Source organism: Bombina bombina, chromosome 4, assembly GCF_027579735.1.
Source record: "Bombina bombina isolate aBomBom1 chromosome 4, aBomBom1.pri, whole genome shotgun sequence".
NCBI classification, from domain to species: domain Eukaryota; kingdom Metazoa; phylum Chordata; class Amphibia; order Anura; family Bombinatoridae; genus Bombina; species Bombina bombina.
Genome location: NC_069502.1, coordinates 824,885,436 through 824,913,122, shown reverse-complemented (window position 1 = coordinate 824,913,122; position 27,687 = coordinate 824,885,436). Strand labels below are relative to the sequence as shown.

At 39.9% G+C, this 27,687-nt stretch overlaps 1 protein-coding gene across 1 annotated transcript in view; it reads left to right on the top strand.

Moving 5' to 3' along the window:
- Positions 1-14,161, top strand: part of LOC128657919 (uncharacterized) — a 115,312-nt gene extending 101,151 nt beyond the window's left edge. Inside the window, exon 6 of the mRNA XM_053712346.1 lies at positions 14,046-14,161. Coding sequence (XP_053568321.1) covers positions 14,046-14,161 — 116 coding nt within the window. The remainder of the gene's footprint in view (positions 1-14,045) is intronic.
- Positions 14,162-27,687: the final 13,526 nt, after the last annotated feature.

Below are 27,687 nucleotides of genomic sequence, written 5' to 3'. Positions count from 1 at the left end.
CAAAGTGGTAAACACTTTTGAACAGAACACTAATTTTGACAAATTAAATAGAGAAATACAGGAGCAATTAGCTAGACTTCAGTCAGATATTAAATCTAGGAAGAGTAGAAAAGTAGCCAGAGACAATGATGACTACTTAAAAAATCGGGTATATAACTACCAAACTGTTAGAGGCTCTTATGATTCGGGTACTGACAGTTCAGATGTAGAAACCGAAAAGCAGTTGTCAAAAAACGAACTTCACCTAGCCAGAACTGGTCTAGAAGAAGGAGAGGAGGCAGGAATAGACACAGGAGGAGGGAGTACTCCTTCAGAAGGAAGGAGATATCCTTCCAGACAGAACAGGCAAGGGGATTACAGCCAGGAGAGGGGACACAGGGGACGTCCACGGAGGTTCCGCAGCAGAAGGGGCTATTGATATCACCAGACAATGATCTGCAAGTGATAAATTTGTCCTCTTTTAAACTCAATCAAGCACATATGAGTGTCCTTAAGAAAGGCTTATCTTTTTGCCCTACAAATGGGCTTAATAAATTTGAATTCATTAAAGACTTGCATTACTTTGCAAGACGCCTTGTCCTTTCCCAAATGTTTAAAGGTAAGGGCAATAGACATATAGTTGATTTGGCACTGAGCAAAGAGGACGGAGGAGCACTTGCTGATCTTGAAGAACTCTTAACTGAACAAGCTGAAATCTCTGATTTTGACCTTACTCCTGGAAGCACTCAAATTAGAGTTAAATCAAATTTGAGAGCTAAATCTAAATACATGTCCCAGCTAGCATACCCTCTGTCAACCTGTTTGTAAAACTGGTTGAGAAGGATATAAATAACTTAATGCTTACAGGGATCACAAAAGATAATTTGTCTAAAGTAGAAAGGAAAGCACTGAATGAATTAATGTATGCTGAAGACATTGTAATTAAATCTGCCGATAAGGGCGGAAATGTAGTCCTCTGGGATGCCAAATGTTATGTCTTGGAAGTAAAAAGACAATTACTAGACAAAAATCAATATTTTCGCCTCCAGGAGAACCCCATTCCCTCCCTGAAAATCGAACTGTTCAAACTATTAAATGATGCTAAATCAAAGGGCATCATTAATCTATCTGAATTCAAATATTTATTCAATGACTTTCCGGTGATGCCGGTCTTCTACTGCTTATCCAAAATCCATAAGAACTTTATGAATCCTCCTGGGCGTCCCATTATTTCAGGGATAGGCAGCCTTACAGAGAATTTGGGTAACTATGTAGACTTTTTTCTCAAACCCTTTCTTGAAACTATGCCCTCCTATGTGATCGATAAATCCGATCTTCTAAGAAAGATATAAGGCATTACAATACCCAATGGAGCAATTCTAATGTCCCTGGATGTGGAGGGCCTTTATTCCTCTATTCCACATACAGTTGGAATAAGGGCAGCAAAACATTTTTTGGACACTAGAGGTATATCATATTCTGAACATACAGATTTTGTTGTCAATTTGCTAACTTTTGTGCTTGAAAATAATGTTTTCTCCTTTGATAACAAGCTGTATAAACAGAATAGGGGTACAGCAATGGGGGCCACTTGTGCCCCCACATATGCATGCCTACATTTGGGCTTGTGGGAAATGGAAGAAGTCTTCCAGAAACAAGCTTTCAACGAACATGCTCAACTCTGGTTACGCTATGTGGACGACGTCTTGCTGATTTGGGAGGGTACAGAGAATGAATTAAAGAGTTTCATTTCAGAACTTAATAATAACAATAGGAACATTGTTCTGACCCTCAATTTCAGCAAGACGGACCTGTCCTTCCTTGATGTACACATCAAAATTGAAAGAGATATTCTTGTAACTGAGAATTTTAGAAAGGAAACAGCCACTAATAGTGTACTAGAGGCATTTAGCCATCATCCGGAGCATTTAAAGAAAGGCATGCCAAAAGGTCAATTCCTGCGTTTACGCAGGAATTGTTCCTCAGTCTCGAAATACAACGAACATGCCATCTTTATGGAGAAACGTTTCAAAGCAAGGGGCTATTCAAAGAGAATAATAGCGCACGCCAGAAATTCTGCACAGAAGACAGAAAGAAGTGCGCTGTTATTCCCCAAAATAAGAGCTAATGACAACAGAATTAGACTTATTACAGAGTACAACTGCCACTGGGATCATTTAAGAAATATACTCAAGAAAAACTGGAGTGTTCTCTTAAATGATGAGAATATTGCTAAAGAGATAGGTGAAGCTCCCCTTATAACAACAAGGAGAGCCCCAAATCTAAAAGACAAATTAGTCAAGAGCAAATTTGTCACTCCCCAAAAGAACTAGTTGTCTAGGCAAAAGCTGATAGGTAACTTTCCCTGTAAAAGATGTGTGGCCTGCAGATTTATGCTGCAGACCAAGGTCTTTTCAGTGAATGAGGATAAAATTTACAGGTTAAAATATTTTTTTAACTGTAATACAGAAGGTGTAATTTATCTTCTCTCCTGTAATTGCCCTTGTTTTTATGTCGGGAAAACGAAACGGATCCTGAAGGACAGAATCCTGGAACACAATAAACAGAATACAAACTAGCAGTGTAGCCAGACACTTTGAAATTTGTCATAACAGTTTACCTGACTGTATGAGGGTGACAGGCATTGACAAGGGAATTACCAATGGTAGAGGGGGGAATAACGATAAAATCCTCCTGCAAAAAGAATGCAGGTGGATTTATAATCTTTCTACCATTGGTCAAGGTGGTCTAAATGAGAAGCTTGATATGTGAAGCTTTCTCTAGCTTTCGCGTGACCCCTTAATTTTTGATCCTTTTCATCTGATCGTTCAATAAGTAGTTTTTATTAACCTAACCTCCAGCATATTTGGTTTATAGTAACATGCAGAACGTTAATTGTATATATGTAAATGCTGTATAACAATAACTTTTAATTTTGTCACTTTTCGTATGTGCTTATTATTTTTTCATCTCCTACTATGGGCGTTATTCGAATCTCTCTATAAAAAAGCACGTATGACGTGCAAAAGAACATGCCCTGATGAAGCCCTGTCTCTTCTGATGATGTAGGGGTGAAACACGTGTCAACGTTTTGTTAGCCGTCCCACGTGATGTCCATGCTGTTTGGTGGAGCTTACTGTTGAACCTGGTCGCGCTACAGTGAAAAAGAGCAGGAGACTAACCGGTGTGACAGCGTGCATATGGAGATCACACGAGCACGCTGCTGAGGTAAAGCAGTTACTACCTGGAGGACAACTGATGATCGTTGATTGCTCTAAGCAAAGAAATTGTTGGAGAGAGGTCCCAAAAAAAGGCGATTTGGAGTTCCGACAAGGCTGTGGGTAAACTGAGGCCACTTTGAAAGGGTGCAGTTGACAGAGGGGTTCTATTAAAATAAGCTAGTATCCTCCTGTACCCTTCCTTTTCCCAGCTTGATATATTTGCTTTTGTCTTGCCTGCTACCTTACGCTGCATTAACTTGACCTCTCGCTACATACATGCTCTAGTTCTTGCTTGAGTAACTTTGCTTACTTTCACCTGCTTTACCTGCTACCAGCTTACAACCGCATACCGCTTGTAATTGCTCTTATGACGACGACCTGCTCTAATACTTGCTGTTGGGCACCTAACTGAGTAGTGCATTATAAATCCTGGGGACTTTGTACCAGCTACATTGGTATCAGTCTGGAGGACTGTGAAACATCTATAGTCTCTTAAAGGATATTACTACTAATACATCTTAATGCTTACCTGACTAGTATTACATGTTGATTGCTTTATTTTGTGCTGTTTTACTCTATCTTGTCATGCTTTGAACTAATTCTGTACATTACAGTCATTACTTGTATGACAAGTACTGTATTCTGGAATGAAAGCTGCTTATTTTATGGTTGTCTCAGTTTTTACTAAAACCTTTATTAGGTCTGATGTACACCAGAAAGCATCCCTTCCACCTGCAGCACTGTGTCTAGCTATTTGCTAATTGCTTCACATGTTAAAAACTTTTCTTAGCTACATCCTGCATGGGTAACACTTGGGCCGGCCCACTGGTGAAATTATTCGTTTTGATTGAAGGTTTAACCACTTGTTATTATATTTTGGTTATGGTTTGTACTATTCATGCCACTGCCCAGTGGCGTCACTAGGGGGGGCGGGCCGCACCCGGGTGACACCCTCCAGGGGGTGACACCAAAAAAAAAAAATTTTTTTTTTTTTTTTTACATTTTATTGAAATTCAAAGAAATACAATGTTGAGATGCATAGATTATTTTATTAGAGGCTGGCATTTGTGAACATTAGTGGGACTGGGGAAGTTGTAGACTCACAATTTTTTTGCCCCTTGAGCCAGTGCTGCAATTTCAACAAATAGTTTTCCCGGCTGCTTTTGCTTGTTTGTACTTTGCTCCTCCCCTGCCCAATTTCACTATGAATGTTGTGGGTGTGCCGTGGGGCTTGCAAAGTTGCGCTGCTAGCCTAAACCTGCCTGCCTATCTGTGCTCACTGCTCAGTGACATGCGGCCCAGGGCTGTGCACTGACAGACTTGGAACAGAGTCAGAGAGCAGAATTTTCATAGTTTGTGCGCCTAAACCTTTTCTTCAGTGATTTATTTTAGAGTGCTCTGTTTATCTTTCATTTGATGTTCTGCTGAGCCAGGGAGCAGCTCCAGGCATGAGCTTCATAATTAATGCAGTGCAGTTTACATATTTTGTATGTGTGTCTGAGTTTTTGTGTGTGTGTTTTTGTGTGTGTGTCTGAGTGTGTTTCCGAGTGTTTGTGTGTGCATCTAAGTATGTTTTTAAGTGTGTCTGAGTGTTTGTATGTGTGTGTCTGCTTTCTGGGGGGGGGGGGTGACACCATGACTTACCGCACCGGGTGACACCAACCCTAGTGACGCCACTGCCACTGCCTAGGTAGATCTGGACTGGTCCGGACCTGCTGGTCGCACAATAAAACCATTTTTTTTTATAGTAAAATTCTACAAGTGTTTTTGTCTGTTTTTTAAAAGAGTGCTGTATTCCCAGTCTTTTTTGAATGTCACTATCATGTGCCATTTCTTCTTTCTTGGTTATTGTTGCTTATAATAACTGTATGGGTCTGCACCAACAGTATTTATTATAATACGTATAGGAAGATTGCTTTCTAATTTTGAGAAAGAAGTGTATGAGTATTCTCTTCACTTCAACACTTGGTCTCCCTGCTATTTTTTCCATCCACCCACTATATATATATATATATATATATATATATATATATATATATATATATATATATATATATACATACAGTATCTCACAAAAGTGAGTACACCCCTCACATTTTTGTAAATATTTTATTATATCTTTTCATGTGACAACACTGAAGAAATAACACTTTGCTACAATTTAAAGTAGTGAGTGTACAGCCTGTATAACAGTGTAAATTTGCTGTCTCCTCAAAATAACTCAACACACAGCCATGAATGTCTAAACCATTGGCAACAAAAGTGAGTACACCCGAAGTGGAAATGTCCAAATTGGCCCCAATTAGTCATTTTCCCTCCCCAGTGTCATGTGACCCATTAGTGTTACAAGGTCTCGGGTGTGAATGGGGAGCAGGGGTGTTAAATTTGGTGTTATCGCTCTCACACTCTCTCATACTGGTCACTTGAAGTTCAACATGGCACCTCATGGCAAAGAACTCTCTGAGGATCTGAAAAAAAGAATTGTTGCTCTACATAAAGATTGCCTAGTCAGCCTGTCAGTGCTCAGACCATACACTGCACACTGCATCAAATTGGTCTGCATAGCTATCATCCCAGAAGGAAGCCTCTTCTAAAGATAATACACAAAAAAGCCTGCAAACAGTTTGCTGAAGACAAGCAGACTAAGGACATAGATTACTGTGGTCCTGTGGTCCGATGAGACCAAGATAAACTTATTTGGTTCAGATGGTGTCAAGTGTGTGTGGTGGCAACCAGGTGAGGAGTACAAAGATGTGTGTCTTGCCTACAGTCAAGCATGGTGGTGGGAGTGGGCCTGCATGAGTGCTGCTGGCACTGGGGAGCTACAGTTCATTGAGGTAACCATGAATGCCAACATGTACTGTGACATACTGAAGCAGAGCATAATCCCCTCCCTTCAGAGACTGGGCCACAGGGCAGTATTCCAACATGATAACAACACCAAACATACCTCCAAGATGACCACTGCCTTGCTAAAGAAGCTGAAGGTAAAGGTGATGGACTGGCCAAGCATGTCTCCTGACCTAAAACCTATTGAGCATCTGTGGGGCATCCTCAAATGGAAGGTGGGGAAGCACAAGGTCTCTAACATCCACCAGCTCTATGATGTCGTCATGGAGTAGTGGAAGAGGACTCCAGTGGCAACCTGTAAAACTCTGGTGAACTCCATGCCCAAGAGGGTTAAGGCAGTGCTGGAAAATATTGGTGGCCACACAAAATATTGACACTTTTGGCCCAATTTAGACATTTCCACTTAGGGGTGTACTCACTTTTGTTGCAAATAGTTTAGACATTAACGGCTGTGTGTTGAGTTATTTTGAGGGGACAGCAACTTTACACTGTTATACAGGCTGTACACTCACTACTTTACATTGTAGCAAAGGGTAATTTCTTCAGTGTTGTCACATGAAAAGATATAATAAAATATTTACAAAAATGTGAGGGGTGTACTCACTTTTGTGAGATACTGTATATATATATATATATATATATATATATATATATGTGTGTGTGTGTGTGTATACAGCACATTCAGCTATATGAGTGTGTGTATACAGCACAGTCAGCTATATATATGTGTGTATACAGCACAGTCAACTATACATATATATATATATGTATGTGTGTGTATACAGCACATTCAGATATATATGTGTGTGTATACAGCACAGTCAGCTATATATATGTGTGTATACAGCACACACAAAAATGTTTTTGTTTTATCTGTGTTAAATTTTGGGGGAAAAATGCCCTGCTTGGTTTCTGCACCTAGGCCCTGTGGTTTCTAGTTACACCTCTGCTCATTGCGCTCAACTTGTAATTACAGAGCACGTTTGCGTGTGCGGGTATTAATGAGTTGAGCACAAGTATTGTGCTTGTGAAAGCACAATTTTGCGCTCCATTTGTAATCTGGCCCTTCTCCCTGTGATGTAATAGTATATCGCTTGGACGTTTTGCTGTAAATGCTTTCTCAAGGATGTTCATCCAGTCCAATCTTTCTTTTTCACTACTTGGTTTAAATTGTTTGCTTCATCTGTATATATGCTCCTGAAACTAATATTCAGTATGTATTTTCTCAAAAAAAAAAAAAAAAGGTTTATTTGATTATAAAATATTTATACATCCATTTGTTTTATGTATATATATGACACCAAAACATATTAAAAAGGTACAAGAAAAAACTTTAAAATTAATTGTAGCAATTATGTTATATTCAACACATATAGAAAATCTCTTAGAAATAATATTATCTCTTTAATTGCACCATATGGGATTTGAACTCAAGACTCTTCGGTGCTAATCTGTATCTTTCACTATGAGCCATCGCAGGTGTAATAATTTAGCAACATCAAAATCGTTACTTAGCAAATAAAAATGAAAAAGTGTTTATTTTCCTTATTCCCTGTCTTTATTGTCAAAAAATGCCACACTGTGAATCTTGTAGTAAACATAAACTGAATTTAAAAGATGAACGAGCAGCTATAAAATAATTAAACGAAAATAAATAAATTACCATAAAGCCGGCCGATAAGGTAGGTGTCGTGGTAATTAAGGACACCACCCATTATGTAGAAGAATGCTTGAGACAATTAAAAAACACCGGAACATATAAAAAGTTAGAGGCCCAACACATATTTACAAGAAAAAGCTAATGGATTATACTGAGAGATCATAACTGTGGATTATTAAAGATGTAAAATTTAGAGATAAAAAATCCTGCCATGTAAACAAGCTTGTTTATGAATGTTATAAAATTGCTAGACAAAGCTGAATAATTACCATATATAACATATATTTATAATCATATGGCCAGTCAAATATGTGTATATACAGTACATAAAATCAATTATTGTTTAACTTTTGAATAATCACAGCATAAAAAACAGAATTTATGTTTACCTGATAAATTACTTTCTCCAACGGTGTGTCCGGTCCACGGCGTCATCCTTACTTGTGGGATATTCTCTTCCCCAACAGGAAATGGCAAAGAGCCCAGCAAAGCTGGTCACATGATCCCTCCTAGGCTCCGCCTACCCCAGTCATTCGACCGACGTTAAGGAGGAATATTTGCATAGGAGAAACCATATGAAACCGTGGTGACTGTAGTTAAAGAAAATAAATTATCAGACCTGATTAAAAAACCAGGGCGGGCCGTGGACCGGACACACCGTTGGAGAAAGTAATTTATCAGGTAAACATAAATTCTGTTTTCTCCAACATAGGTGTGTCCGGTCCACGGCGTCATCCTTACTTGTGGGAACCAATACCAAAGCTTTAGGACACGGATGATGGGAGGGAGCAAATCAGGTCACCTAGATGGAAGGCACCACGGCTTGCAAAACCTTTCTCCCAAAAATAGCCTCAGAAGAAGCAAAAGTATCAAACTTGTAAAATTTGGTAAAAGTGTGCAGTGAAGACCAAGTCGCTGCCCTACATATCTGATCAACAGAAGCCTCGTTCTTGAAGGCCCATGTGGAAGCCACAGCCCTAGTGGAATGAGCTGTGATTCTTTCGGGAGGCTGCCGTCCGGCAGTCTCGTAAGCCAATCTGATGATGCTTTTAATCCAAAAAGAGAGAGAGGTAGAAGTTGCTTTTTGACCTCTCCTTTTACCGGAATAAACAACAAACAAGGAAGATGTTTGTCTAAAATCCTTTGTAGCATCTAAATAGAATTTTAGAGCGCGAACAACATCCAAATTGTGCAACAAACGTTCCTTCTTCGAAACTGGTTTCGGACACAGAGAAGGTACGATAATCTCCTGGTTAATGTTTTTGTTAGAAACAACTTTTGGAAGAAAACCAGGTTTAGTACGTAAAACCACCTTATCTGCATGGAACACCAGATAAGGAGGAGAACACTGCAGAGCAGATAATTCTGAAACTCTTCTAGCAGAAGAAATTGCAACCAAAAACAAAACTTTCCAAGATAATAACTTAATATCAACGGAATGTAAGGGTTCAAACGGAACCCCCTGAAGAACTGAAAGAACTAAGTTGAGACTCCAAGGAGGAGTCAAAGGTTTGTAAACAGGCTTGATTCTAACCAGAGCCTGAACAAAGGCTTGAACATCTGGCACAGCTGCCAGCTTTTTGTGAAGTAACACAGACAAGGCAGAAATCTGTCCCTTCAGGGAACTTGCAGATAATCCTTTTTCCAATCCTTCTTGAAGGAAGGATAGAATCTTAGGAATCTTAACCTTGTCCCAAGGGAATCCTTTAGATTCACACCAACAGATATATTTTTTCCAAATTTTGTGGTAAATCTTTCTAGTTACAGGCTTTCTGGCCTGAACAAGAGTATCGATAACAGAATCTGAGAACCCTCGCTTCGATAAGATCAAGCGTTCAATCTCCAAGCAGTCAGCTGGAGTGAGACCAGATTCGGATGTTCGAACGGACCTTGAACAAGAAGGTCTCGTCTCAAAGGTAGCTTCCATGGTGGAGCCGATGACATATTCACCAGATCTGCATACCAAGTCCTGCGTGGCCACGCAGGAGCTATCAAGATCACCGACGCCCTTTCCTGATTGATCCTGGCTACCAGCCTGGGGATGAGAGGAAACGGCGGGAATACACAAGCTAGTTTGAAGGTCCAAGGTGCTACTAGTGCATCCACTAGAGCCGCCTTGGGATCCCTGGATCTGGACCCGTAGCAAGGAACTTTGAAGTTCTGACGAGAGGCCATCAGATCCATGTCTGGAATGTCCCACAGTTGAGTGACTTGGGCAAAGATTTCCGGATGGAGTTCCCACTCCCCCGGATGCAATGTCTGACGACTCAGAAAATCCGCTTCCCAATTTTCCACTCCTGGGATGTGGATAGCAGACAGGTGGCAGGAGTGAGACTCCGCCCATAGAATGATTTTGGTCACTTCTTCCATCGCCAGGGAACTCCTTGTTCCCCCCTGATGGTTGATGTACGCAACAGTTGTCATGTTGTCTGATTGAAACCATATGAACTTGGCCCTCGCTAGCTGAGGCCAAGCCTTGAGAGCATTGAATATCGCTCTCAGTTCCAGAATATTTATCGGTAGAAGAGATTCTTCCCGAGACCAAAGACCCTGAGCTTTCAGGGATCCCCAGACCGCGCCCCAGCCCATCAGACTGGCGTCGGTCGTGACAATGACCCACTCTGGTCTGCGGAAGGTCATCCCTTGTGACAGGTTGTCCAGGGACAGCCACCAACGGAGTGAGTCTCTGGTCCTCTGATTTACTTGTATCCTCGGAGACAAGTTTGTATAGTCCCCATTCCACTGACTGAGCATGCACAGTTGTAATGGTCTTAGATGAATGCGCGCAAAAGGAACTATGTCCATTGCCGCTACCATCAAACCTATCACTTCCATGCACTGCGCTATGGAAGGAAGAGGAACGGAATGAAGTATCCGACAAGAGTCTAGAAGTTTTGTTTTTCTGGCCTCTGTCAGAAAAATCCTCATTTCTAAGGAGTCTAGTATTGTCCCCAAGAAGGGAACCCTTGTTGACGGAGATAGAGAACTCTTTTCCACGTTCACTTTCCATCCGTGAGATCTGAGAAAGGCCAGGACAATGTCCGTGTGAGCCTTTGCTTGAGGAAGGGACGACGCTTGAATCAGAATGTCGTCCAAGTAAGGTACTACAGCAATGCCCCTTGGTCTTAGCACAGCTAGAAGGGACCCTAGTACCTTTGTGAAAATCCTTGGAGCAGTGGCTAATCCGAAAGGAAGCGCCACGAACTGGTAATGCTTGTCCAGGAATGCGAACCTTAGGAACCGATGATGTTCCTTGTGGATAGGAATATGTAGATACGCATCCTTTAAATCCACCGTGGTCATGAATTGACCTTCCTGGATGGAAGGAAGAATTGTTCGAATGGTTTCCATTTTGAACGATGGAACCTTGAGAAACTTGTTTAAGATCTTGAGATCTAAGATTGGTCTGAACGTTCCCTCTTTTTTGGGAACTATGAACAGATTGGAGTAGAACCCCATCCCTTGTTCTCCTAATGGAACAGGATGAATCACTCCCATTTTTAACAGGTCTTCTACACAACGTAAGAATGCCTGTCTTTTTATGTGGTCTGAAGACAACTGAGACCTGTGGAACCTCCCCCTTGGGGGAAGCCCCTTGAATTCCAGAAGATAACCTTGGGAGACTATTTCTAGCGCCCAAGGATCCAGAACATCTCTTGCCCAAGCCCGAGCGAAGAGAGAGAGTCTGCCCCCCACCAGATCCGGTCCCGGATCGGGGGCCAACATTTCATGCTGTCTTGGTAGCAGTGGCAGGTTTCTTGGCCTGCTTTCCCTTGTTCCAGCCTTGCATTGGTCTCCAAGCCGGCTTGGCTTGAGAAGTATTACCCTCTTGCTTAGAGGACATAGCACTTTGGGCTGGTCCGTTTCTACGAAAGGGACGAAAATTAGGTTTATTTTTGGCCTTGAAAGGCCGATCCTGAGGAAGGGCATGGCCCTTACCCCCAGTGATATCAGAGATAATCTCTTTCAAGTCAGGGCCAAACAGCGTTTTCCCCTTGAAAGGAATGTTAAGTAGCTTGTTCTTGGAAGACGCATCAGCTGACCAAGATTTCAACCAAAGCGCTCTGCGCGCCACAATAGCAAACCCAGAATTCTTAGCCGCTAACCTAGCCAATTGCAAAGTGGCGTCTAGGGTGAAAGAATTAGCCAATTTGAGAGCATTGATTCTGTCCATAATCTCCTCATAAGGAGGAGAATCACTATCGACCGCCTTTACCAGCTCATCGAACCAGAAACACGCGGCTGTAGCGACAGGGACAATGCATGAAATTGGTTGTAGAAGGTAACCCTGCTGAACAAACATCTTTTTAAGTAAACCTTCTAATTTTTTATCCATAGGATCTTTGAAAGCACAACTATCTTCTATGGGTATAGTGGTGCGTTTGTTTAAAGTGGAAACCGCTCCCTCGACCTTGGGGACTGTCTGCCATAAGTCCTTTCTGGGGTCGACCATAGGAAACAATTTTTTAAATATGGGGGGAGGGACGAAAGGAATACCGGGCCTTTCCCATTCTTTATTTACAATGTCCGCCACCCGCTTGGGTATAGGAAAAGCTTCTGGGAGCCCCGGGACCTCTAGGAACTTGTCCATTTTACATAGTTTCTCTGGGATGACCAACTTGTCACCATCATCCAGAGTGGATAATACCTCCTTAAGCAGAATGCGGAGATGTTCCAACTTAAATTTAAACGTAATCACATCAGGTTCAGCTTGTTGAGAAATGTTCCCTGAATCAGTAATTTCTCCCTCAGACAAAACCTCCCTGGCCCCATCAGCCTGGTTTAGGGGCCCTTCAGAACCATTATTATCAGCGTCGTCATGCTCTTCAGTATCTAAAACAGAGCAGTCGCGCTTACGCTGATAAGTGTGCATTTTGGCTAAAATGTTTTTGACAGAATTATCCATTACAGCCGTTAATTGTTGCATAGTAAGGAGTATTGGCGCGCTAGATGTACTAGGGGCCTCCTGAGTGGGCAAGACTCGTGTAGACGAAGGAGGGAATGATGCAGTACCATGCTTACTCCCCTCACTTGAGGAATCATCTTGGGCATCATTGTCATTGTCACATAAATCACATTTATTTAAATGAGAAGGAACTCTGGCTTCCCCACATTCAGAACACAGTCTATCTGGTAGTTCAGACATGTTAAACAGGCATAAACTTGATAACAAAGTACAAAAAACGTTTTAAAATAAAACCGTTACTGTCACTTTAAATTTTAAACTGAACACACTTTATTACTGCAATTGCGAAAAAATATGAAGGAATTGTTCAAAATTCACCAAAATTTCACCACAGTGTCTTAAAGCCTTAAAAGTATTGCACCCCAAATTTGGAAGCTTTAACCCTTAAAATAACGGAACCGGAGCCGTTTTTAACTCTAACCCCTTTACAGTCCCTGGTGTCTGCTTTGCTGAGACCCAACCAAGCCCAAAGGGGAATACGATACCAAATGACGCCTTCAGAAAGTCTTTTCTATGTATCAGAGCTCCTCACACATGCGACTGCATGTCATGCCTCTCAAAAACAAGTGCGCAACACCGGCGCGAAAATGAGGCTCTGCCTATGATTTGGGAAAGCCCCTAAAGAGAAAGGTGTCTAAAAAAGTGCCTGCCGATATAAACTTATCAAAATACCCAGATTAAATGATTCCTCAAGGCTAAATATGTGTTAATAATGAATCGATTTAGCCCAGAAAAAGTCTACAGTCTTAATAAGCCCTTGTGAAGCCCTTATTTACAATCTTAATAAACATGGCTTACCGGATCCCATAGGGAAAATGACAGCTTCCAGCATTACATCGTCTTGTTAGAATGTGTCATACCTCAAGCAGCAAGAGACTGCTCACTGTTCCCCCAACTGAAGTTAATTCCTCTCAACAGTCCTGTGTGGAACAGCCATGGATTTTAGTAACGGTTGCTAAAATCATTTTCCTCATACAAACAGAAATCTTCATCTCTTTTCTGTTTCTGAGTAAATAGTACATACCAGCACTATTTTAAAATAACAAACTCTTGATTGAATAATAAAAACTACAGTTAAACACTAAAAAACTCTAAGCCATCTCCGTGGAGATGTTGCCTGTACAACGGCAAAGAGAATGACTGGGGTAGGCGGAGCCTAGGAGGGATCATGTGACCAGCTTTGCTGGGCTCTTTGCCATTTCCTGTTGGGGAAGAGAATATCCCACAAGTAAGGATGACGCCGTGGACCGGACACACCTATGTTGGAGAAATGAGTTACACATTTGCAAACAAATTTTATTAATATTTTGTTAAAAATGTATCTATTATGTTTCTATGTAAAAATGACACTGTTACTATTTTACCCCAGCTAAAACCAACAGCTTCAATAAGGAAAGAGTTTCCCTCAAGTTAACAAATCACAGATTCATGATTGTTAATGGACCCGGAAAAAGCCACAGAGCCTTAGGGGTAAAACACGCGTAGCTGGGGTTTTGAGAAACAGACAAGCAGGTTAAAGTTATTTGGAGGCTGAAGCAGAGGTGTCAGGAGGTCTGAATACCTAGTTTGCATTAAAGTTGTTACAATCCAACACATACCACTGGAGGAGGTACCAATTGGGAAGAGTAACACACAAGGTGAATAAACCAAGCTACCCCAAAACGGATTGGTGTACCTAGAAGGTGTGGCACCTGACAGTGGGATCCCCACAGCTCTGAACGCTGACAGCTATGGTGGTGAAATCCAATGTAGCAGCGGAGAAGGATTGCTTCCATTGGGGTTTGAGTGAGTACCTAACTTGAAACTGTGGAATTGTTGCACAAGTATCACACACAGCCTTGATTGCCCGGAGATCCCTGGTGTTTCTGCGATAGCAAAGGGCCTATGCGGAATTCATATAGTTTGCTCCCTGACACACTCCACAGCCAAACCTCTTACTACTACTTCATATTTTCTGCCTCACCGGACACAAACTTTTTCTACTACAGTGCTTCTGTTTTGGGAACTGTTTTCACAGACTGTTGTCTCCTGTGCAGTAACAGGATTTGGAGACTTTATTTTTGTTAATTATTTTCTGAGAGCTCTTTTTTCCCATTTGTGCACTATGGTTTAATGTGGGGTTAGAATAATTTTAGTATAGCCGCTTCCTTGACTGTTATCCAATAAATGCAATTTCTCTTGTTAAGTGTATCCAGTCCACGGATCATCCATTACTTGTGGGATATTCTCCTTCCCAACAGGAAGTTGCAAGAGGATCACCCACAGCAGAGCTGCTATATAGCTCCTCCCCTCACTGCCATATCCAGTCATTCTCTTGCAACTCTCAACAAAGATGGACGTAGTAAGAGGAGAGTGGTGTATTATAGTTAGTTTTTTAACTTCAATCAAAAGTTTATTTTTAAATGGTACCGGAGTGTACTGTTTCATCTCAGGCAGCATTAGAAGAAGAATCTGCCTGTGATTTCTATGATCTTAGCAGAAGTAACTAAGATCCACTGCCGTTCTCACATATTCTGAGGAGTGAGGTAACTTCAGAGGGGGAATGGCGTGCAGGTTTTCCTGCAATAAGGTATGTGCAGTTAACATATTTCTAGGGATGGAATTTGCTAGAAAAATGCTGCTGATACCGGATTAATGTAAGTTAAGCCTTAAATGCAGTGATAGCGACTGGTATCAGGCTTATTAACAGAGATACATACTCTTATAAAAGTGTAATATAAAACATTTGCTGGCATGTTAATCGTTTTTATATATGTTTGGTGACAAAACTTATTGGGGCCTAGTTTTTTTCCACATGGCTGGCTTGATTTTTGCCTAGTAACAGGCTTTCCACTGTTGCAATATGAGTGGGAAGGGCCTATTTTAGTGCTTTTCTGTGCAGCTAAAAATACTAACAGAGACATTCAGCTTCCCTCTGCATGATACAGGACATCTCTGAAGGGCTCAAAAGGCTTCAAAGTCGTGTTTGAGGAGGGTAACAATCACAGTAGACTGTGGCAGTTGTTGTGACTGTGTTTAAAAAACGTTTTTGTCATTTATTATTCTGTTTTTGTTATTAAGGGGTTAATTATCCATTTGCAAGTGGGTCCAATGCTCTGCTGACTTGTTACATACACTGTAAAAAATTTGTTAGTGTAACTGCCTTTTTTCACTGTTATTTCAAATTTTGTCAAAATTTGTTTCTCTTAAAGGCACAGTAACGTTTTTTTATATTGCTTGTTAACTTGCTTTAAAGTGTTTTCCAAGCTTGCTAGTCTCATTGCTAGTCTGTACAAACATGTCTGAAACAGAGGATACTTGTTCATTATGTTTAAAAGCCATGGTGGAGCCCCATAGGAGAATGTGTACTAAATGTATTGATTTCACCTTAAACAGTAAAGATCAGTCTTTATCTATAAAAGAATTGTCACCAGAGGGGTCTGTCGAGGGGGAAGTTATGCCGACTAACTCTCCCCATGTGTCGGACCCTTCGCCTCCCGCTCAAGGGACGCACGCTAATATGGCGCCAAGTACATCAGGGACGCCCATAGCGATTACTTTGCAGGACATGGCTGCAATCATGAATAATACCCTGTCAGAGGTATTATCCAGATTGCCTGAATTGAGAGGCAAGCGCGATAGCTCTGGGGTTAGACGAGATACAGAGCGCGTAGATGCTGTAAGAGCCATGTCTGATACTGCGTCACAATATGCAGAACCTGAAGACGGAGAGCTTCAGTCTGTGGGTGACGTCTCTGAATCGGGGAGACCTGATTCAGAGATTTCTAATTTTAAATTTAAGCTTGAGAACCTCCGTGTATTGCTTGGGGAGGTATTAGCTGCTCTGAATGACTGTGACACAATTGCAGTGCCAGAGAAATTGTGTAGGCTGGATAAATACTATGCAGTGCCGGTGAGTACTGATGTTTTTCCAATACCTAAAAGGCTTACAGAAATTATTAGTAAGGAGTGGGATAGGCCCGGTGTGACCTTTTCCCCACCTCCTATATTTAGAAAAATGTTTCCAATAGATGCCACTACACGGGACTTATGGCAGACTGTCCCTAAGGTGGAGGGAGCAGTTTCTACTTTAGCAAAGCGTACCACTATCCCGGTTGAGGAAAGTTGTGCTTTTTCAGATCCAATGGATAAAAAATTAGAGGGTTACCTTAAGAAAATGTTTATTCAACAAGGTTTTATTTTACAGCCCCTTGCATGCATTGCACCTGTCACTGCTGCGGCGGCATTCTGGTTTGAGGCCCTGGAAGAGGCCATCCATACAGCTCCATTGACTGAAATTGTTGACAAGCTTAGAACTCTTAAGCTAGCTAACTCATTTGTTTCTGATGCCATTGTTCATTTGACTAAACTAACGGCTAAGAATTCCGGATTCGCCATCCAGGCGCGTAGGGTGCTATGGCTCAAATCCTGGTCAGCTGATGTGACTTCAAAGTCTAAATTACTCAACATTCCTTTCAAGGGGCAGATCTTATTTGGGCCTGGTTTGAAAGAAATTATTGCTGACATTACTGGAGGTAAGGGTCATACCCTTCCTCAGGACAGGGCCAAATCAAAGGCCAAACAGTCTAATTTTCGTGCCTTTCGAAATTTCAAGGCAGGTGCAGCATCAACTTCCTCTGCTTCAAAACAAGAGGGAACTTTTGCTCAATCCAAGCAGGCCTGGAAACCTAACCAGTCCTGGAACAAGGGCAAGCAGGCCAGAAAGCCTGCTGCTGCCTCTAAGACAGCATGAAGGAGCGGCCCCCTATCTGACAACGGATCTAGTAGGGGGCAGACTCTCTCTCTTCGCCCAGGCGTGGGCAAGAGATGTTCAGGATCCCTGGGTGTTGGAGATCATATCTCAGGGATATCTTCTGGACTTCAAAGCTTCTCCTCCACAAGGGAGATTTCACCTTTCAAGATTATCTGCAAACCAGATAAAGAAAGAGGCATTCCTAAGCTGCGTACAAGATCTCCTTGTAATGGGAGTGATCCATCCAGTTCCGCGGACGGAACAAGGACAGGGGTTTTATTCAAATCTGTTTGTGGTTCCCAAAAAAGAGGGAACCTTCAGACCAATTTTGGATTTAAAGATCCTAAACAAATTCCTCAGAGTTCCGTCATTCAAGATGGAAACTATTCGAACCATTTTACCCATGATCCAAGAGGGTCAGTACATGACCACAGTGGACTTAAAGGATGCCTACCTTCACATTCCGATTCACAAGAATCATCATCAGTTCCTGAGGTTTGCCTTTCTAGACAGGCATTACCAATTTGTAGCTCTTCCATTCGGGTTGGCTACAGCCCCAAGATTTTTACAAAGGTTCTGGGCTCACTTCTGGCGGTCCTAAGACTGCGAGGCATAGCAGTGGCTCCTTACCTGGACGATATCCTGATACAGGCGTCAAGCTTTCAAATTGCCAAATCTCATACAGAGATAGTTCTGGCATTCCTGAGGTCGCATGGGTGGAAAGTGAACGAAGAAAAGAGTTCTCTATCTCCTCTCACGAGGGTTTCCTTCCTAGGGACTCTAATAGATTCTGTAGAAATGAAAATTTACCTGACGGAGTCCAGGTTATCAAAACATCTAAATGCTTGCCGTGTTCTTCACTCCATTCCGCGCCCCACGGTGGCTCAGTGCATGGAAGTAATCGGCTTAATGGTAGCGGCGATGGACATAGTGCCATTCGCGCGCCTGCATCTCAGACCGCTGCAATTATGCATGCTCAGTCAGTGGAATGGGGATTACACAGATTTGTCCCCTCTACTAAATCTGGATCAGGAAACCAGAGATTCTCTTCTCTGGTGGTTATCTCGGGCCCATCTGTCCAAGGGTATGACCTTTCGCAGACCAGATTGGACAATTGTAACAACAGATGCCAGCCTTCTAGGTTGGGGTGCAGTCTGGAACTCCCTGAAGGCTCAGGGTTCATGGACTCAGGAGGAGAAACTCCTCCCAATAAATATTCTGGAGTTAAGAGCAATATTCAATGCTCTTCTGGCTTGGCCTCAGCTAGCAACACTGAGGTTCATCAGATTTCAGTCGGACAACATCACGACTGTGGCTTACATCAACCATCAAGGGGGAACCAGGAGTTCCCTAGCGATGTCAGAAGTCTCCAAGATAATTCGCTGGGCAGAGACTCACTCTTGCCACCTGTCAGCGATCCATATCCCAGGTGTAGAGAACTGGGAGGCGGATTTTCTAAGTCGTCAGACTTTTCATCCGGGGGAATGGGAACTCCATCCGGAGGTGTTTGCTCAATTTGGTTCTCCGTTGGGGCAAACCAGAATTGGATCTCATGGCGTCTTGCCAGAACGCCAAGCTTCCTTGTTACAGATCCAGGTCCAGGGACCCAGAAGCGGCACTGATAGATGCTCTAGCAGCGCCTTGGTTCTTCAACCTGGCTTATGTGTTTCCACCGTTTCCTCTGCTCCCTCGTCTGATTGCCAAAATCAAACAGGAAAGAGCATCTGTGATATTGATAGCGCCTGCGTGGCCACGCAGGACCTGGTATGCAGACCTAGTGGACATGTCATCCTTTCCACCATGGACTCTGCCTCTGAGACAAGACCTTCTAATACAAGGTCCTTTCAATCATCCGAATCTACTTTCTCTGAGACTGACTGCATGGAGATTGAACGCTTGATCCTATCAAAGCGTGGCTTCTCCGAGTCAGTAATTGATACCTTAATACAGGCACGAAAGCCTGTCACCAGGAAAATTTACCACAAGATATGGCGTAAATATCTTCATTGGTGTGAATCCAAGAATTACTCATGGAGTAGGGTTGGGATTCCTAGGATATTGTCCTTCCTCCAAGAGGGTTTGGACAAAGGATTATCAGCTAGTTCTTTAAAGGGACAGATTTCTGCTCTGTCTATTCTTTTACACAAGCGTCTGGCGGAAGTTCCAGACGTTCAGGCATTTTGTCAGGCTTTAGTTAGAATTAAGCCTGTGTTTAAACCTGTTGCTCCTCCATGGAGCTTAAACTTGGTTCTTAAAGTTCTTCAAGGGGTTCTGTTTGAACCCCTTCATTCTATTGATATCAAACTTCTTTCATGGAAAGTTATTTTTCTGATGGCTATTTCCTCGGCTCGAAGAGTCTCGGAGTTATCTGCCTTACATTGTGATTCTCCTTATCTGATCTTTCATTCAGATAAAGTTGTTCTGCGTACAAAACCTGGGTTTTTACCTAAGGTGGTTTCTAACAAGAATATCAATCAAGAGATTGTTGTTCCATCATTATGTCCTAATCCTTCTTCAAAGAAGGAACGTCTTTTGCATAATCTAGACGTAGTCCGTGCCTTGAAGTTTTACTTACAGGCTACTAAAGATTTTCGCCAAACATCTAACCTGTTTGTTGTTTACTCTGGACAGAGGAGAGGTCAGAAGGCCTTGGCAACCTCTCTTTCTTTTTGGCTTCGGAGTATAATCCGTTTAGCCTATGAGACTGCTGGACAGCAGCCTCCTGAAAGGATTACAGCTCATTCTACTAGAGCTGTGGCTTCCACCTGGGCCTTTAAAAATGAGGCCTCTGTTGAACAGATTTGCAAGGCTGCAACTTGGTCTTCCCTTCATACTTTTTCCAAATTTTACAAATTTGATACTTTTGCTTCTTCGGAGGCTGTTTTTGGGAGAAAGGTTCTTCAGGCAGTGGTTCCTTCCGTTTAAGTTCCTGCCTTGTCCCTCCCATCATCCGTGTACTTTAGCTTTGGTATTGGTATCCCACAAGTAATGGATGATCCGTGGACTGGATACACTTAACAAGAGAAAACATAATTTATGCTTACCTGATAATTTTATTTCTCTTGTAGTGTATCCAGTCCACGGCCCGCCCTGTCCTTTTCAGGCAGGTCTAAATTTTAATTAAACTACAGTCACCACTGCACCCTATGGTTTCTCCTTTCTCGTCTTGTTTCGGTCGAATGACTGGATATGGCAGTGAGGGGAGGAGCTATATAGCAGCTCTGCTGTGGGTGATCCTCTTGCAACTTCCTGTTGGAAAGGAGAATATCCCACAAGTAATGGATGATCCGTGGACTGGATACACTACAAGAGAAATAAATTTATCAGGTAAGCATAAATTATGTTTTTGTTTCACATTTTTTCTTAATTAGCTATGATTGATATTATTGGTATCTAATGCTGTGTCATTTGCTTTTTCTCTAGGAGGCAAAATCCACATATTACCAATAGGGATTAGTGAGTGCTGGATATGATAGTCTCTTTTTTCTATATGCTATCATTTAACTTTCCCCTTGCACCAATTGCCTGTAAGTAAATTCAAAACACAGGTAATTGAACTAGCCCTCTGATGGGGAATACTGGTGTTTGCTGACAACCCCCTCTTTATATATATATATATATATATATATATATATATATATATATATATATATATATATTGGGCTAGATTACAAGTAAAGCGCTAAAGTATTGCATTTCCGGAAGTGCAATAATAAACCATCCATTACAAGTGGCTGGTTTTTGTTACTGTGACCTTACGGTAGCGATTAGCAACCCAAAAATTAACCAGTGATCCGATCTCTGGTTAATTTTCTAAAAGTGCACTCAAAATAGAGGGCATTGTTGTTGCTTATTTAAAAAATGTAGCATTTTATTTTTTTTAATTAAAAAAAAACTGCACTAAGCACTTTTGAGACTTTAAAGTTGGTGGGAGTGGGGTGTTACATTGCGGTCTATGGGAACTGTAAATGTAAATATATATGTATATGATTATATACATAATAATAGTAGGAGTAGGTTCACTCTCACAAACTATGTTCAAATGCCAGGGTGCTGAATTTAAGTATAAGTAAATAGAAGACAGCACTCACTGGGCTTAACAAAAGGTGCAGCAAGTGCCTTTTATTCAGTGACGTTTCAGGGAATACACCCCTTTATCAGACCAACATGCATACAGTGGAAAGCAAACATTTATACTCTATTAGACCCTCCCCCCTGTGAAAAAAATGTCCAAATGGTTGCAATACACACACCCTAATCTACCCCTAATAAAAAAAAATTATGTTAAACCTGTGAAATTATATGATTAGTGCTGGGATGCGTTTGGATACAAGGTATAGACACATTAACATGGAATATATATAGCAGGAACTGTTGCACTGAATCACACAGTACATAACATGTCAAAAATAAAAGAAACACTAATAATAGCGTTGTGTTGCATATCCAGAGCTGGTGTCCACCAGCATGTATGTGGCAGTGGTGTGTAGCCTCCTCAATGTACGCATCATTTGCAATCCATGTCGGCGAAGCAGCCTTAAACCCAGTGTCATGCACAAATAGTGTGCACAAACCGTTGTAGAATTCTGATTGGGTAGGAGGGACACACCTCCTGTCAGCTTACGCTGTATGTTTGTGTTTATCCAAATGATGGAGGGCAGAGTGTAATAATCTATTTAAGCATAACAAGGCCAAACTGACCCCCTGTGGGAACTGCACTCATCTTAGAAAACAGGTAGCTGAAGAAAATATAGCAGGTGTGGGGGGGTGTATAGAGGACTATCAATACCTACCCATTAATAACCTAAGCACGACTAGTCCTAGAAATATAAGTAAATTTAACTTCATTTGTAACTCTGACTAAGAATGTCTATGGCCCAGAGTATTATTCAACGGACTCAGCGCAATGGAACACAAATGGATAAGTCACAATAATGCATCAAATATGTACAATATACAGAATCGGAAGTAGGAACACATAAATACATGTTATATAATTGTAAAAACGAAATGAACCGGGTATAAATAAATACTACTGCTCAGTTAACATGACTAGCAAAACAGCCTACAAGGTGTGCTATTTAGAACCATGGGGTAAGACTATGATTTAAGACTGCAAGAAACTTATTCTTTTTGTAGACGAATACAGCAAGAATGTAAGGAAAAAACAGAAGAGCGCAGACACGATTCAAGTGTAGATTTCCAACTTTAATTATAGCCACACGCTATGTATATACTCACAAGAAGTACGATTCATAAAAGCACATATAAAAGATTATTCCCCTTCGTGATCAATGGTTCATGCGGGTTAGCAGTGAGAGTCCGTATATAAAAATACAAAATATACTAACCCTTTCATAAGGATATACACAAGACGACCCTCAGCACTTCCGTGTAAGGTTTCCTACCAGTGATATGCGTGTACCACGTGATACCGGAACTCCTACGGCGGCTTCCCAGGGTCAAAATAACAAAGTAGCTACTGTCTGTTCTACGCGTTTCGTCCCTAGTCGGAGGGACATTGTCAATAACTGTCTCTATTTCCGTTTAAGCCTCTTTTATAGCGGTTTGTATAGGTATTTAGACCAATTATAAGTGCCACAACGGAAATAGGATGTTAACATAAATATTAATATAAAACAATATGACACAATGTTAAAATTGATAAAACAACTAATTGTTAAAACATATTTGATCATTATATTCTATCCTGACCACCTTATAATAAGAAAGAGTCATAAATATAAATTAATTTCTTGTTCCTATTTGCCATATATACTAGCAGATTGTTTACTTATTGTCTCATAATGCAATAAATAAACATTACATCTGATTTCATTAAAATTACCTATTCATATAAATAAACACATAAAATCATATAAATGTAAAATTTGCCTATATCAAAAGTGCATATGTGCGTACATTTGTTAATACTATAAAATTATAAAAAATTAATTCAATTAATTTGATGGATGATTAAAAGTATCTTATATGTGATGTTGCACAACTGATTTCTCAAAATCTTAGTATTAATACTATTATGATAATATGCACAATGCGATATATGCAAATTATACTATATTAACTACAGATATGCTAAAATGTCCAATTCAATATTAAGTCCCTTAGGTTCTAGACAATCCAAAGTTTTTATCCAAAACGTTTCTCTTTGTCGCAGTCTTAGTAACCTATTTGTGTCCCATTTATCTGGGGGCACCCATTCTATGATATTAACAGTTAGATCATTGGGATTTTGGTTATGATAAATATTAAAATGATGGGATACACTATGGTTGTCAAATCCATTAGTGATGTTATTAACGTGCTCCCTTATTCTGTACTTGATTTTACGTTTCGTTCTACCCACATAGATCATTCCACATTTACAGGATAACTGGTATACTACATATGTGGTGTGGCAGGAACATCTACTCTTACAGTCATACTTTTTGTTACCATTATAGTTACAAAATTGCATGTTATTGGGAGAGATGAGGGGGCACATTATACATTCCTTTTGTTTACATGGAAAAAGGCCAGATTTAGCTCCACACCAACTAGTTAAATTTCCTTCTTTTAGTGGCTGACGGAGTTTTGTTGGTGCTATATAATTTTTAATGTCCTTGTTTTTTCTAAAGACTATATCAGGTTTGTCTGCCAGTATTTTATCAAGGATAGGATCTAATTTCAAAACCTTCCAATGTTTGTTTAGAATCTTCTTTATTTTGTAGTGTTGACTATTGTATTTAGTTACAAATTTTGGACCCCTTGTATATCTGTCTACAGTTTTATTATTATAATTTAATTTTGTCTTGGTTTTGATAAGATCCATTCTATCTATATTTTCCACTCTGGCCCTAGTTTCTCATAATAAGTCTGGATTATATCCCTTGTGTAAAAATGTATTGGTTAAAATCTCAGATTCTTTATTATAATCATTTTTGTCAGTACAATTTCTTTTTATCCTTTGATACTGACCCAAGGGGATATTGTTTTTCCATTTTTTTTAGATGGCCACTTCTTGCATTTAATAGACTATTCCTATCTGTGGTTTTATGGTAATTCTTAACCGCAACTTGATTAGTAGTTGGATCAGAGTAGAGGATAAGGTCTAAAAATGAAATGGATGAGGAAGAGATTTCATGGGTGAATTTTAAATTATATTTGTTAGAATTAAGGTAATTCATAAATAAATTAATATTTTCAGAAGGCCCTTCCCATATTAAAATAATATCATCGATAAAACGATAGTATTTAATGATATTTCCTTCGAAGGGATTATTATTCCATATGGTGTTGGACTCAAAATGGGACATATACAAATTTGCATATGATGGGGCAAAGGTTGTCCCCATCGCAGTCCCCTGAATTTGTTTGTAATAAATCCCTTCGAAAAGAAAATAATTGTGAGTTAATATAAATAAAATAGAGTCCACAATAAAAAATATTTGGTCTTTAGGTAATTTGATAGTGTCCAATGTTTCTTTAATTACTGATGTCCCCAATAAGTGTGGTATACTAGTGTATAATGCGGAGACATCACATGTAACCCATGTATATTCGTGTTTCCACATTAGGCCTTCAAATTTATTAATAACATCGATAGTATCTCTGAGATAGGCTCTTGTGTCGGTGACTACAGGTTGTAAATAGTGGTCAATATATTTCGATAAATTATCACACAAAGAGCCTATCCCAGAGACAATAGGTCTCCCCGGTGGGTTATGTGCATCTTTGTGCACCTTGGGCAAGTGATAAAGCAGGCTATCTTCGGTGCTATTTCATTTAAATAATTAAATTCTTCTGTATTCAGTATATTTAATGCTTTTGCCTCTATTAGATGGTGCTGCGGTTCTTTTTTATATTTTTCAGTTGGATTAAATGTAAGGGGGAGGTAAATTGTTTTATCTTGTAAGAGACGGTGTGCTTCTCTCAGATAATCTTTCCTATTCTGCACAACAATGCCTCCTCCCTTATCTGCTGCCCTAAAAATTATATCAGTACACTTACTTAGATATAATTTTTAGGGCAGCAGATAAGGGAGGAGGCATTGTTGTGCAGAATAGGAAAGATTATCTGAGAGAAGCACATCGTCTCTTACAAGATAAAACAACTTACCTCCCCCTTACATTTAATCCAACTGAAAAATATAAAAAAGAACTGCAGCACCATCTAATAGAGGCAAAAGCATTAAATATACTGAATACAGAAGAATTGAATTATTTAAATGAAATAGCACCGAAGATAGCCTGCTTTTATCACTTGCCCAAGGTGCACAAAGATGCACATAACCCACCGGGGAGACCTATTGTCTCTGGGATAGGCTCTTTGTGTGATAATTTATCGAAATATATTGACCACTATTTACAACCTGTAGTCACCGACACAAGAGCCTATCTCAGAGATACTATCGATGTTATTAATAAATTTGAAGGCCTAATGTGGAAACACGAATATACATGGGTTACATGTGATGTCTCCGCATTATACACTAGTATACCACACTTATTGGGGACATCAGTAATTAAAGAAACATTGGACACTATCAAATTACCTAAAGACCAAATATCTTTTATTGTGGACTCTATTTTATTTATATTAACTCACAATTATTTTCTTTACGAAGGGATTTATTACAAACAAATTCAGGGGACTGCGATGGGGACAACCTTTGCCCCATCATATGCAAATTTGTATATGTCCCATTTTGAGTCCAACACCATATGGAATAATAATCCCTTCGAAGGAAATATCATTAAATACTATCGTTTTATCGATGATATTATTTTAATATGGGAAGGGCCTTCTGAAAATATTAATTTATTTATGAATTACCTTAATTCTAACAAATATAATTTAAAATTCACCCATGAAATCTCTTCCTCATCCATTTCATTTTTAGACCTTATCCTCTACTCTGATCCAACTACTAATCAAGTTGCGGTTAAGAATTACCATAAAACCACAGATAGGAATAGTCTATTAAATGCAAGAAGTGGCCATCTAAAAAAATGGAAAAACAATATCCCCTTGGGTCAGTATCAAAGGATAAAAAGAAATTGTACTGACAAAAATGATTATAATAAAGAATCTGAGATTTTAACCAATACATTTTTACACAAGGGATATAATCCAGACTTATTACGAGAAACTAGGGCCAGAGTGGAAAATATAGATAGAATGGATCTTATCAAAACCAAGACAAAATTAAATTATAATAATAAAACTGTAGACAGATATACAAGGGGTCCAAAATTTGTAACTAAATACAATAGTCAACACTACAAAATAAAGAAGATTCTAAACAAACATTGGAAGGTTTTGAAATTAGATCCTATCCTTGATAAAATACTGGCAGACAAACCTGATATAGTCTTTAGAAAAAACAAGGACATTAAAAATTATATAGCACCAACAAAACTCCGTCAGCCACTAAAAGAAGGAAATTTAACTAGTTGGTGTGGAGCTAAATCTGGCCTTTTTCCATGTAAACAAAAGGATTGTATAATGTGCCCCCTCATCTCTCCCAATAACATGCAATTTTGTAACTATAATGGTAACAAAAAGTATGACTGTAAGAGTAGATGTTCCTGCCACACCACATATGTAGTATACCAGTTATCCTGTAAATGTGGAATGATCTATGTGGGGAGAACGAAACGTAAAATCAAGTACAGAATAAGGGAGCACGTTAATAACATCACTAATGGATTTGACAACCATAGTGTATCCCATCATTTTAATATTTATCATAACCAAAATCCCAATGATCTAACTGTTAATATCATAGAATGGGTGCCCCCAGATAAATGGGACACAAATAGGTTACTAAGACTGCGACAAAGAGAAACGTTTTGGATAAAAACTTTGGATTGTCTAGAACCTAAGGGACTTAATATTGAATTGGACATTTTAGCATATCTGTAGTTAATATAGTATAATTTGCATATATCGCATTGTGCATATTATCATAATAGTATTAATACTAAGATTTTGAGAAATCAGTTGTGCAATATCACATATAAGATACTTTTAATCATCCATCAAATTAATTGAATTAATTTTTATAATTTTATAGTATTAACAAATGTACGCACATATGCACTTTTGATATAGGCAAATTTTACATTTATATGATTTTATGTGTTTATTTATATGAATAGGTAATTTTAATGAAATCAGATGTAATGTTTATTTATTGCATTATGAGACAATAAGTAAACAATCTGCTAGTATATATGGCAAATAGGAACAAGAAATTAATTTATATTTATGACTC